General features: G+C 41.1%; 1 protein-coding gene across 1 annotated transcript in view; it reads right to left on the reverse strand.

Annotated features, from left to right (window-relative positions):
- The window catches only part of slc38a8a (solute carrier family 38 member 8a), an 18,044-nt gene extending 4,513 nt beyond the window's left edge, over nt 1–13,531 (reverse strand). Inside the window, exons 1-6 of the mRNA XM_019893914.1 lie at nt 13,331–13,531; nt 12,597–12,795; nt 10,469–10,625; nt 8,653–8,757; nt 6,007–6,064; nt 2,054–2,168 (exon numbers count right to left, since the gene is read on the reverse strand). Of these exons, the coding sequence (XP_019749473.1) occupies nt 2,054–2,168; nt 6,007–6,064; nt 8,653–8,757; nt 10,469–10,625; nt 12,597–12,795; nt 13,331–13,531 (835 nt within the window). The remainder of the gene's footprint in view (nt 1–2,053; nt 2,169–6,006; nt 6,065–8,652; nt 8,758–10,468; nt 10,626–12,596; nt 12,796–13,330) is intronic.
- Nucleotides 13,532–13,963: the final 432 nt, after the last annotated feature.

A 13,963-nucleotide genomic window follows, 5' to 3' on the forward strand; every position in this document is an offset into this window, starting at 1 on the left:
GAGAAACTCGAGAAATACCAAGGGCTCAGAGAGGAGCTGGAGAGAGCCTGGAAGGTAAAGGTTACAGTCGTGCCTGTGGTGGTCGGAGCACTCGGGGCAGTGACCCCCAAACTAGATGAGTGGTTGCAACAGATCCCGGGAACAACATCAGACATCTCAGTCCAGAAATGTGCAGTGCTGGGAACAGCAAGGATACTGCGCAGAACCCTCAAGCTTCCTGGCCTCTGGTAGAGGACCCGAGCTGAATGAGGGATGGACACCACCCGAGGGGTGAGACGAGGATTTATTATTTGTTTGTGTATATATATATCCATGATGATCGTTGCAATAGTGCCGCTGGTTTTTAGTCATTTTCAATACAACATGATGTTCCAAGTAGCACAAGAGGTCATGTCAAGAAATAGAGTTACATGGTGGCAAATTAAGTCTTAACATTTGAGATCAAAAATTACTCAGAGCCATGTCCTTCAACTTTGACTTTGTCCTTATTGAGCAGAGTGGGAAAACAGTGATTTGTTTTGTTTTGTTTTGGGTTTTTTTTAGATTATCTTGAAACGTTTTTCAGTCTTTAGTCACTCTTTTTTTCATCAAGAAGGCTCATTGGGACTTATTCGACCATTGCACCACGAGCATCCACGGAAACAGCAAACATTTTGAAGCGCTCACTGTTTCAACGTCAATCTAACAATTGACTGTTTCTTTGCTTAACTGCAGATGCAATCCCAAATAATTTATTGAGATTTAATGGGGCTGTGGGTGTTGTGACTGGTGCTGACTGTGTTTGGGGTTGGGACCTTGTGCCCTCAGTGACACGTTGTCAGAAAGTCAAGCTTTTTTACATGCTTATTGCATCCAGCCCTGCTCTCTGCTGTTACATTGTAAATTAAGACTTTTTACTTTGCCACTCCCGTGTCCTGTCTGCATCTGGGTCCAAATTCTGCTCCTCACATCACAGTAGATACCATCAATATAACAATTTCCAAAGGTATTGCTAAGTTTGGATGTTATCTGTGTGAGTTTTGAGATGATCAAAATTTCAAATAATCAGTCTGTGATTATTAGAATTACTCACAAATGGATTTGTGCTTTTTTTAACCGCACAATGTAATTATTGGTAGCATTGTAAAAACAAGTCAACGCCTTTTGAATTACATCCACAAATGAGCCAAAATGAATGTAGCTGATTCAGGGTCCAGTTCTCACATTTGTCATAAGTCATTGGACTTATGCACTTTGTATTTATGCGGATTCCACCATGAAGACTTCTGGCAAACAATACACCTTAGAAGATGTTGGTTTTTATTCTGGCCTACACAATTATTAAAGAAGCTCTCCAAATCAGTTTATTTCATGACTATTTTTGCTAGCTTGTGGGCTCACTTTTTTTTCTTTTGTGACCGAGAGGAGCACTTTGAAAGGCACAGGGTTGGATGCACCTAATTTTCAAAATAAAACAGATGAGCAATTTAAGAATAAATTTTTTGTTCTAGCCAATTGACACGCATAATCCGCCGTCGGGGGGCCACCGCCGGTTGGCCCAGCATCCGTTTTAAGGTGAACACTGGTTCCTCCTGCCTGCGGGTGGATTGGGGGCCCCTGCGTTTTTCCGGCAAAGCGATGAGTTCAAAACACCACATCTGGCCCGGCCACCAAGAAAGAAAATAAAGAGAAAAACTTTGTTCACAATGGCAGTTCAAATTCTTTTGATTGCTTCCTGTAAGTCTCTTTTACAATATTATTGAAAGTACATCCAAACTTTAAGTGCATTATCTTCCCACGGCACTAAAGCCATTGAAATGTATCGGCGAAAAAGCTGATGGGAGAATTTGAGGAAGGTCAGTCTTGATAACAGAGACATTTCAAGGTTGCTCCACCCAGAGCACGTATCTGGAATACAATACAGGACAATATAGTTAGTTGTGACGGCCCAGGAAAGGCTAAAAACACACTCGGTTTCTTCTTAATACAACCTCCTGCATGTCTGGTTTTGATTTATGACTTGAAAGGTGTTGTGAGTGAGCTAGCATACGAGGCAAACAGGCCGATACCTGACCTGTAAGAGAATAAATGATGAGGCAGATAATCATAGTAACCACAGAGATAAAGGCCCAGTGAGCGAGGCGCTGGTTCTCCATGCTGCTGTAAATGGCGATGGATGCCTCGTGACACTGTAACGCAGGAGAAAAAAAAAAAACATCCTTAATTAAGATTCAAATTCAAGCCAGTGTTGCACAGTATTTGACTTATTGATTAAGCCAGTGTGACATAACACCCGAGACTCCCAGCCCGAGCGCATTTGAGTTTAAAAGCATCCTTATGTAGTTTACAACAGAGGTCCCCAACCCCCGGGCCGCGGACCGTTACCCATCCGTGAGTCATTTGGTACCGGGCCGCACAGAAAGAATACATAACTTACATTTCTTCCGTTTTATTCATTTCGGAATCTGAAAGAAGTTTTATTTTGAAAAAGTACTGGATCCTCTGTTACATCTGTCTACAATATGTCACTCTTGACGCGAAGTGAAGGCGCACTTCTCAGTCACGTGATAGGTTACCACTAAAATGAAACCCAGAGCTAGCAAATTGAGTAAAAAACAAAGGTCTTTGGAAAGTTTCTTTGGGAAGGGGGAAAGGCCCAGCCAGGAGACAGAGGAGGAGCCTACAACTTTCAAGAAAAAGAAGGCTACATTTAATAGACAGTGTCAGGAGTCCTACTTAAAATACGGATTGATCACAACGGGAGATTCCCACGCACCAAGCCCAGTCTGCATAATATACGGCGATGGTGAGTCATATTTTTTCTGCTTATTTTGCAGGCACGTGTAAACATTACCATAGCGACCAGAGAGCGTTGCGGCCAGATAGGGCATTCCTCGTTTCGTGATTCGTGTTTATTATTATGTTTCGAAAATACCATAGTTTTCATGCCGGTAATATCATATTATTTTGTTGTACTTTTCCGGCCTTTAAAGGCCGGTCCCTGAAAATATTGTCTGGCATTAAACTGGTCCGCGAGGCAAAAAAGTTTGGAGACCCCTGGTCTACAGTATCGAGATACAACTAACTCAGTGGTTTAGCTGTTACAGTAAATGAGTGAGGCTGAATGGAAAAGTGTTTTTTTTCCCCACACTAAAGATCAATTGTATAATCATTGAAGTAATCTATCTGCAATTCACTTACGACAAACTATTTTGACCGAAGATGATGTGATGTCCGTAGTCTCCTCCAGCTAAAATCAATTTATCAACACAATATTAACATTATTAATATTGTGTTGATAAATTGATTTTACCGGACAATTTAGTCAGATCGCGGCCAAATGAGTAATAAAAAGAGTAATTGTGTTTTTGTGTCGTGCAATTTGAGCAGCATCACCATTGGCGAACAAAGCGTGCATCAAACACATTCTGTGCCTCAACTGTAGAGTGCATTGCTAAGTCACAACATATGAACATGATGAGCACTGGGAAAACATAGCTTCTTTTTTATGAAAACATTTTCCTTCTGATGTACTTGATTCCGATATTTATTTTTTTGGAGGGTGCGGGGGGGAGAAGATCCACAGAATATAACTTGGGCCATTAAAACACACACACACACACACACACACACACACACACACACACACACACACACACACACACACACACATACACCGATTACTTTACACTCTTAACCATTGCTGTTTCCCGGCCAAGATCCATGAGGCGATTCTAAGTGAGGTCTTGTGGGAATTGGTCTGAGCCCCAAACATGACTTTTCTTGTCTCTCAAATGCTCCCAGAGCAAAGTCAGGGTATTACTTTGTATTATTTTTATCTCTCTGCCACTGCGGCAAGCTGCAGTTTGATGTTAAATGAAGGATTTGGGCCCCAACCGGTGAGCCTGTTAAACCGTCACATGGGCCAAGATAGAGGCTCTTGTCCCCACTTGATCCCCGGTGCCATCTACCTGGTTTAAATCTCATTCCCCTTTCCCTGCCACAGCCAGCAACCCTTGCCAGGATCTCATCTGCTCTCTATTTAGACCTTTCCACGGCAATCACTCACCCTGAGGGGGTGAGTCTGTGCGTTTGTATGAGAGGACATGCACTAATTCTTTTGCGAGCTCCCTTTCCTATCGAAGATCCTGCCTTCATCTGTCAGGGGTTACCTTGGCAACTTGGGAAGTGACACACAAGTCTGCACTGTTCTGAAATTACAGGATGAGCTTTTTTTCCGCAACTTGACCTGCCTATTACCGTAAATATGAAAAACTCATTCTGATGTGTTAAGCTGCCAGCGGCTGTGCCAACGGGGTGCCCTTTACGCGTCGAACACACCAATGAGAAAGTTCAGGGTTGGAGTTCGCAGACCTTGCATTCCCTTCCTCAACTTCCCACAGCTTATCCCTTCACAAACATGTCAACTGAATTATTTCACTTACTACTCCTATTTTCCGATTGACCTTTGGCAATAAATGCTGATATGTTTGGGGTTTTTTTTCCCAAGATTTCTGAAGGAATTCAATCAGTGCAAAGCAGCTCAGATGCTGAAAAGGTGAGTGGAGGGCACCATCTTTCACACATTTGCATACATTAACACATACATTCTGGCATAACTGCAAAACACATTTAGAAAAATTGCAAACTGTTTCATAAACGACTTTGATTTTGGCCTACTTTAAACCATTCACTGAACGGAAAAACAGGAAAGCAAAATTACAATTCACTTTTTTTTTTTTTAACAAATGAAAGATTGAGATGATTTTCTTTTCTTTGTTAGGAGCAATTAAGGGCGGCCCGGTGGTCCAGTGGTTAGCACGTCGACCTCACAGAGGTTGTGGGTTCGATCCCGGCTCCGGCCTTCCGGTGTGGAGTTTGCAAGTTCTTCCCAGGCCTGCGTGGGTTTTCTCTATGTACTCCGGTTTCCTCCCACGTTCCAAAAACATGCATGGTAGGTTGACTGAATGCATTAGTGTAAATTAGGTGTGATTGTGAGTGTGGATGGTTGTTTGTCTCTGTGTGCCCAGCAATTGGCTGGCAACCGGTTCAGGGTGTCCCCCGCCTACAGCCCGAAGACGGCTGGGATAGGCTCCTGCACCCCCCGAGACATGTGAGGATAAAGTGGATCAGAAAATGGATGGATGGATCAATGAGCGATTAACTGAGTCAAAAGTAGCCCTGTCCCTCAGGACCTGGGTATGGGTCTTGTCTAAGTCCGGCTATTGACAAAAACAAATGTCAACAAGTGTCAGGGTTGATTTGTTTGGGACCAACAGGTGGCTCTGTAGGGCTCCTCCTACAGTGGCACACCTGTTGGTCATCATGTCACTAGTAGGTCTTCTGTTAAAACGACTCCCACCCGACCACTCGGTGTCGGGTTATTGTTGCTGTCATTGTTTCTGGTGTTGAATCTGTTCCTGTTAGTGTTTTGTTCCTGCCATGGGTTTTTGTTTGTTACTTTGGATTCTTCTTGTTTTTTGTTCTGGATTTAGTTTTCTCAGTATTTTGTTTCATACATTTTGTCCAGTTCACCCTGCTCCTCCCTCTTGCCTGCTTTATGGGGTCCTCACCACCCCCGCTCCACGACAGAATGACCCGGCCAACTGACAGAACTCAGGGGACTAAATAGAAGCAAAGTGACGAGGCAACGAGAAACACCTGGACAAGACACAAAGGGTTGAGGGAGCTGATTGGTTAAACACAAGGGACACTGATGATGAGAACAGGTGGCGACAAAAAGGGCACATGAGGAAACAAAACCAAACGTGACCAAAACAGAAACGTAACAAGTTACTGAATAGATGCTCAACTGCTTCCTTACTACTGCCGAAGTGCCCTTGAGCAAGGCAATGAACAACCACCTGACTCAACAGTAGCATTGGCGCCCTATTACGCTAACATTTGTATAATCATATGCGACTCAACATAAATATGAATAAATAATAAATAATTTATGTCTACCTCACTCTCTGGCTTGAGTTAAGAAGAGTAAAACTAAGATAACATCTCCATGGTTATACTTACTTGGAAACCAAAACAGATGGTTGGGATGACACTGAACATAGATGCCCAAGAGTTGATTCTACAAAGAAAGAGAGAAGTTAGACACCATTTCAAATACTTTGGCATCAAGAGACACCATTGCGAGCATCTTTTAAGTTTAGCTGAAAACCGCTGAGTCGGGACAATGAAAGTGGTTGTATGAGGGAGCGTGGCATGGCATATTTTGTCTATCCTAGTGGTCTCAATTCAAAGCAGGTTTTATGGATAAAACTCACGGCGGCCATATTTTCAGGAAGCAACTTAATTGCTTCGCTGTGACTGTCAAGTCGAGAAGCATGTCCCAGAAGACCCAAATTTCCTTTTTAGAGGAAATGGTGATACATATTAACATAATGTAAATTTGATATTACATTTTTTTTTAAATGTGGTGGACAGCACAGAAAACACAGCCTAAAGCATGATATAAAATTAATGGATTCAGAGTACATGCTCATTTGTGATATGTGTATCCAGAATATGTGGAATATTTGCAAGAATAGCAAAGGAATATGATTAATGAATTCAATTGATTCAGTCCCTATACAGTCCACTGCATCAGGCACAATTTGTCAATATCGCAAAGGATTTATTTTGTTATAAGTGTATGTTATAATCGGCACAGGCTGTGTGGAGATATTCAAGGAAATAAAATGAATTATTATTATTAAATAAGCATTAAAATGCCAAAATGTTCTCAATCGTTGCAGTTTGTGCAACCCCCAATTCCAGTGAAGTTGGGATGTTGTGTCAAACAAATAAAAACAAATTACAATTATTTGCAAATCATTTTGAACCCATATTAAATTGAATAAACCACATGGTCAAATTCAAATGAAAGTTTTTTTGCAAATATTCTCAAATTTTGAATGTGATACCTGCTACATGTTCTAGGACAACATAGTGGTAAACATGTCCTTGTCCCAGTTTGTTTGGAATATCTTGCAGGCATTAAAACCAAAATGAGGTTATATTTGAAATGTTTTTTATCAATTACAACAAATTTTCTCGTATTCAAATGAGCAAAGGTTGAAAGGATTGGCCAGTTTTTATTTACATTTCACACAACGTGTCCATCTTCATGGAATTGGGGTTTGGACTTCAGAGTGCGGCAAGAATATGGTTGTCACTGAGCCAAAATGCCACTGCAAGAAAGACATTTAAATCTAAGAAAACAGCTGAGGTGGGCTTTCTCTCACCCAAGACCCGAGTCAGGCTAAGCAGTAGAGAAAATGCATGAATGAGCTAACAGTTGATTAACTGACCATGTTATCCATTGGCTGTGAAGGAAAGTCAGTCAAATGCTTTGCTACTATTATTTAAACACACACACACACACAAACACACACACACACAAATGCAAGCAGATCTAGGGGTAGATTTATAGTTTGGTGACACGTGGATGATTTTTTGCTCTCCTAATGTATGTCCAGTTTGTCTGCAGACAAGTCATTTTTTGCTGACTAGTCACAAACACAGTGTCAGTTTCTAGCAAGTGCAATCATACTTCTGGCAGCGACAGCAACAGGCCGCTATCCATCCATCCATCCATTTTCTGATCCACTTTATCCTCACAAGGGTCACGGGCGTGCTTGGAGCCTATCCGAGCTATCTTCAGGCAGTAGACGTGGTATACCAATCATAGGGCACACAGATGAACAACCATTCGCGCTCACACTCACAAGTCGGGAGTGTTGAATCAGCCTTCCATGCATATTTTTGCAATGTGGGAGGAAACCGGAGTACCCGAAGAAAACCCACGTAGGCACAGCAAGAACATGCAAACTCCACACAATTGAACCCTGCACCTCTGCACTGTGAGGTCGGCGCGCTAACCACAAAAACAAAAAAATACAACAATAAAAAAATGCTACTTGAAATTGTTTTCTTTTGCGTAACAGCATTAGGAGTCAGAACATACAGTCTCATTCATTAGCCTTTGTACGGGGAATTTGCGCCTTCTGTCATCCTCTGCACAAGAGATGCAGCGTTTGAGGTGGTGCATAACGGTCTTGAGGAATGATGGGAAATGTAGTTATGAAACAAAACATGTTTTTCTTGAATGGGAGAGAGGGGTACCAATTTGAAATTGTCACGCACTGCTCATGGCAAGTTTGGCAGCATGATGCTTTATGACCTCTTGCCATGGCTTGTTTATTAGCCACTCGCCAAGATGGTTGCTGGATTGCTTCACAGACTCTCTGCAATTTTCCGATTCAAATTAACTGACATCAAATGGCAAATTAAGAGCATGTTTGTTTTGAAATGAATTTTAGCGGTCATATGGCTGTTTGCAATTGCTGAAAGCAAGTGAGCAAGCATCTCAGGAAGAGGCTAATAAAAGACATTGTAAGACGTCTTGAAGGATTTGGCGAATAAACAGAGTGAGAGGTTATCGACGAGAGCAAGTTGCAATGTTCTGTTTGGTTCAAATAAATTGACATTATGCCATAGTAATAAGTGTGCTAAAGAGAGCCAATTTGGGGTCTCAAACAGGGTTCCATTCAAGCTAGAAATGCGACCGCGCACACGCACGCACGCACGCACACACACACACACACACACACACACACACACACACACACACACACACATACAAAGGCACGCATAGCCAGACATACACGTACATACCCATTGCTGTAGAGTGGAATTATGTGAACCTGAACAGAATGCATCATATGGTACTTGATGATGATGGCTACTGTCAGGTAGGTCCCAGCCAGAGTTCCCAGTACACTGTAAGTGGACAGAGTCGGGACACAAATTCAGACATCGCACCAAAAAATTTGAAATGTGGATGATTGGAGTGTGAGAACGGGGTTACGGCATTTAAATGGGTCATGTCAACCTATCACTTATTTTATCCATGTGTGGCGACATACATGTATATGACTACACCAAAGCAAGGACCAAGTAGCCTATATCTCATACCAGACATACAAATAATATAATAATACAAATAAAGGAACATTACCTTAATCATGCAAAATAGAAAAAAACATCCTTCTTTGCATTTAGTTCAACTGTCATCATGCTTGATCACGTTATCTTATCAGTACATATTGTCCTGACCAGATTAAATGAAACATAGGCGGATTTACAGAGTGGTTAAAACCTCTGGCCTTCCAACTGAGCCCCCAGCCACCTCCTTGCCTCTCCAGGTAAAAATGTCGAGAAACGCCAATGCCGAGGGGTACCCATTTATTTGTTCTGATGATGATGATGATTAGTATTATTATTATCAATTTACATTATGACATTCATACAACAGTCATAGCGGAAACACTTGTCTCAGGTGAGCTCTAATGTGTTCAATTAAATTCAATATATCCATATTTGAAAAAAAATATTTTTCTGTATTGTTTTTCTTAACTACGTTGCACTGCACACATGGAAAACAATCTTGGGTGCAGGAATTAAAACTTTTCAAACTTCTTTTATGAGCAAGTCTAACAGCTCTATTCATGTAATGTAGGTATGTTTTTTTTTGGGGGGGGGGCGGGGGGCGGTGGGGACTCTGTAAGAGAAAGGGCAACAGTGAACCCTCTAGGAATATATTTTCATTACACCCCTCAGATCAACTAGACTGCAGAACCTCATACATGTCTGCCTTAAAAACATGCCCAAATCAGTGAATCGTAATATTTTTTTCTCTCCTGTCTTTCATTTGCAAGGTACTTTCTCAGATGTTGTCGATAAGTCATTTAAACTCTTGTTTGGAATATGAGTCTTATTGGAATATATATATATTTTTTTGGTACCATAGTTAATTTTAATGTCATTAATCATCATTCCACTATTTTTAATGTCCTCCCCTTATCTTGACAGTTTGCAATACGAATACTAGATCAGGAATGTCAACCATATGGTCCGTAGACCAAAATCCGTCCACTTGGGGGTTTCATCTAGTCCGGAGGATGAATTTACAAGTGAAAAAAATAATAAAAATTGACCCAGCAGTTATGTGCATACTTGTGATTTGATGAGAAGGCCAAGGGGGTGGGGGAAGCAATGTCAGGAAGAAACAGAGCCAAAAGTATAAATCCGAAAGATTTTTTTTTTCCTCAGTGTACTTTGTTGCTTTGCATTAAAATTACTGGGGAAAAAACTATTTGTTATTTATGTTAATTGTATGATTTTACTGCTTCAGCCCACTTCATGTGAAAAGTGGCTCCTGCGTTTAACTGGGTTTGACACCCCATGTCTGGATAAATGCTACTGGATAGAAATTACAATACATATTATTGTATGTGAAATCATCTTACGCTCCTTGGGCAGTGCGCGCGCGCGCGCGCGTGTGTGTGTGTGTGTGTGTGTGTGTGTGTGTGTGTGTGTGTGTGTGTGTGTGTGTGTGTGTGTGTGTGTGTGTGTGTGTGTGTGTGAGAGAGAGAGAGAGAGTATGTGTGTGTGTGTGTGTGAGTGTTTTAGTGCAGAGAGCAAAACTGACCTGATGTATTTTTGAATGCTGATCTCTTTGGGAGTGGAAATAGGTAGAATGAGGAAGACACACAGAAGCACCAGAGCAAAGCGTTGGTCTGTGTAGAAGTAATAAGGTCTCTCTGATTCTGGCAAACCGGTGAGCAGCTCATACAGAGAGCCGCACACTAATGGACACAAGAAGCAAACGAGAACATTTCAGCACCATCTGAAAGAGCAACAGCAACAAACGAATGAAGAAAGTCAGACATGTAAGGCTGAATGAGATTCAGATTTCATTTCAGAGAAAAAGCATTGCAATACCAAACCACCCACAGGTGGCAACAAGTGGTTCAAATTCATAATTATAAGGCGGGGGAAGGGATGGGGATATCTTTACTGTAGTATTGATGTATTGATACTATAGCTACTTACAAATTTTGATATTACCTAGTAAATAACAATGTGGGTTGCATGGATCACGTTCACCTGTTTTAGATAGCTTACTTGAATAACTATGTGCCTATAGATCAACGTACATGGTGGTGTATCCGGTCACATGACGATGTGGCAATAGAAAATGGATTGACATAAGTTATCGGTATCGATGAAATCAAAAGAAAAACTCAAGAATATTGCAGGTGGGCTACAGTGATGACTGCATTGAAGAGCGTTATGAGCGCTAACTCTTGCTGGCACCGCTCTTCATTTGGATCAAGTATCGTAAATGTGACTCTAGGTGGAGTGATTAGTGCCAACGGTTTTGCCATTGAAGAGTGAAGGATTTTCTGGCATGAGTTCAAGCCACAGCTGGACTAACTTTGCGTTTACTTTTTGCTGAAAAAAAAATAAGGTAATTAAAATGCCTTTCTTAAATTGAATGTCAGGTCATAATTAAGTTAAAATTCAACTTTATAGAGTGCTGCACAACAACTGCAATTATAAGAAAGTGCTGTACATAAATGATAAAAGACAATAATTGATAAAAAAAATACAATCATAAATAACTAATTACAATACTATCGTCCAATTAAAATATACAATACAGTAATTGAAATAAAGCATAGAGGAGGTGTAGTTGTATTCCCTCTAGTTGCAGTCTGTGCAAAAAAGACAAAGCTACCAGTACTAATCAAAAGAATGAATGAATCATCAAAAGAGAGCACCCCATTTTCAACCCTAGATTGGTCAGTAATTTATCACAAACAAACAAAAAAATAGCACACACACGTGGACTCACTAATGTTCTACATTTATGAAAAAAAATGACATTTACTCAATTTTGACAGGAATTCCACCAGCTGCCACTGCTCCACAATAGATTCAAAATCCATAAAATTATGACAGGTTCATTTTTTTTTTTTTTTCAAAAAAACGTAATTAACCATTTAGGAATTATAGTCATTTTGCAGAGTTACTCCCTTTTCAAGTGCTCAAACTATTTGGAAAAACTGACAAGAGGTTAAGTAGCCAGATGTGGACATATGGTCCATTCCCTTGTTACTTCCATATGAATGATGGAGGGACAAGTCTTGAGTTGAAGCTATGTCAACTTGAAACAGAATGACGGGAAGAGAAAAGTACGGAGAGAAAAAGGAACAAACAGTTCAAGCCTCACAGCATAACAGATCATGTGTTAAACATAGCTGAGGAAACATTCTGGCGTGGGCAAGTGTGGTGGTTAATCGTTAATGTGCACAGATTTTAATTTCATACAAGTAATGAGAGCCATTATAAATTGTGAGGTGTATGTATTTCATGGTCACATCCAGCCAAATGCTAAGAGCTAATATGAATTAGTTACTCAACATGAGTGTGTCCAATGGTCAGTCAGTTCCCCGATCTTGACCCAAATGATGACGGCGGGTTTCATTTACTGAAGGCAACAATCAAGGAAGCAAGTTGCAAAACCACACAGATGTTGGCTGCAATCAAGGTGTGGCAAAGCAAGTCATAATTTTATGATTTTTCACGGGCTCCGGCTTTCTGAATTTTAAGACCCGGAAAATGAGCATCCCTAGAATTTGCATAAAATGACCGTGTGGTGGTGTATAAAGAGAAAATAATGTCCTAATCCTCCTGGACCGAAATGCATCGTGTTAATGAGCAGATGCTCCTGAGTTAAATAACAGAAATGAAAATAAAGAGCCAAAACTCACATTTCTCCAGCTGGTCATCCACTATGACAAGGAAGGCCACGGAGATCATAAACAGGTTAAAAATGAAGCATATTTCACACAGCTGACCGATGGCTGGGCCACACACCTCCTTTACCACCGCCTGGTAGGTGCATTGGCCACAGATTGACGACGAGTAGCCCAGGATGATCAAACCGCTTACCAGGAACACGAGAGAGACCTAATTGGAAAAATAAAGATTGTGTTGATGTCAAAACGTAGTGTGGGGGAAAAAAAACTAAAGCCCCCCCCCCCAAATGGCAGCTGTTTTTGAAAGTGTTATTTACAATCACACTGAGAGAGTAACCGTGAGATAAAAGAATTCCAGGGCAAGAATTCCATAAGATGGGCTTTAATTTAGCAGGTGAAAATTAAATATTATGTTCACTTCAGGGAAATGCTGAAAGACAGGATGCGAGTTCCTGGTTAAACACTGTGTGGACAGCATATAAGTGGGTGCACAACAGACGTCTCAGTACTTTGACACCCCCATTTAAACATTAAAATAATACATCTATTATACATAATCATGTTTAAAAAAACAACTGAAAATGTCTAAAAACGTAAAACCTATTAATCATGTTATGCGAGTTAAAACGCTGACATGTGAAATTACGGTCTGTCATCACACCAATAAAGACATCAAACAAGAAAATAGTCGACAGCTCTTGTCTGGCTTTCAATTCAATGTACAGATAAAGGTGAATGATACCAACCAGCTCCACGGCAATTGCGTTGTGGATGCCCCCGGCTCTCTCAAAAGCCCACGGGAAATTGAGTAGCCCGGCGCCCAGGGCGGACTTGAGCATGATGACGATGGCCCCCAGGGAGCCGAGCCGTGGCCCAGCCAGGTCCACCCGGGGTTTGGCTGATGCTGAAGCCAGCAGGCTGATACTCTCTCTGGCCAACTCCTCCATATTCATCCAAGGAGAAACTCTCAGCGGGACAGATAAAGGCGCGATGCATTCAAGCCATATGAACTAGTGGCCGGGGTACGACCCTGATCATTGAGAGGAGCATGTGAGCACTCAAGCTGAGGAAAGTGTGTGAAGTGCACTGACACCCAAACAGAAAGGATGAAAGGAGGGGTGGACCTACACTCTAAAAACAGCCGGGTCAAAAATAACTCATTTTGGGTGACTTTTGACCCAATTAGTGTTTTAAAAAAAGGACCGACAAAAAAATTGGGTTATTCAGGTCAGTTTAGGGGTTAAATGAATAGAACAAATTGGGTCAAAACAATGCAAAAAATGGGGTAATTCCATTTTAACCCAAATTTCAGGGTTAAATAACGAAATGAAATTAGGTCAAAACAATGCTTTTTTTTTTCATACCCAACTCTGAATTAA

This window comes from Hippocampus comes, unplaced genomic scaffold, assembly GCF_001891065.2.
Source record: "Hippocampus comes isolate QL1 unplaced genomic scaffold, H_comes_QL1_v1.1 scaffold104, whole genome shotgun sequence".
Lineage (NCBI taxonomy): Eukaryota > Metazoa > Chordata > Actinopteri > Syngnathiformes > Syngnathidae > Hippocampus > Hippocampus comes.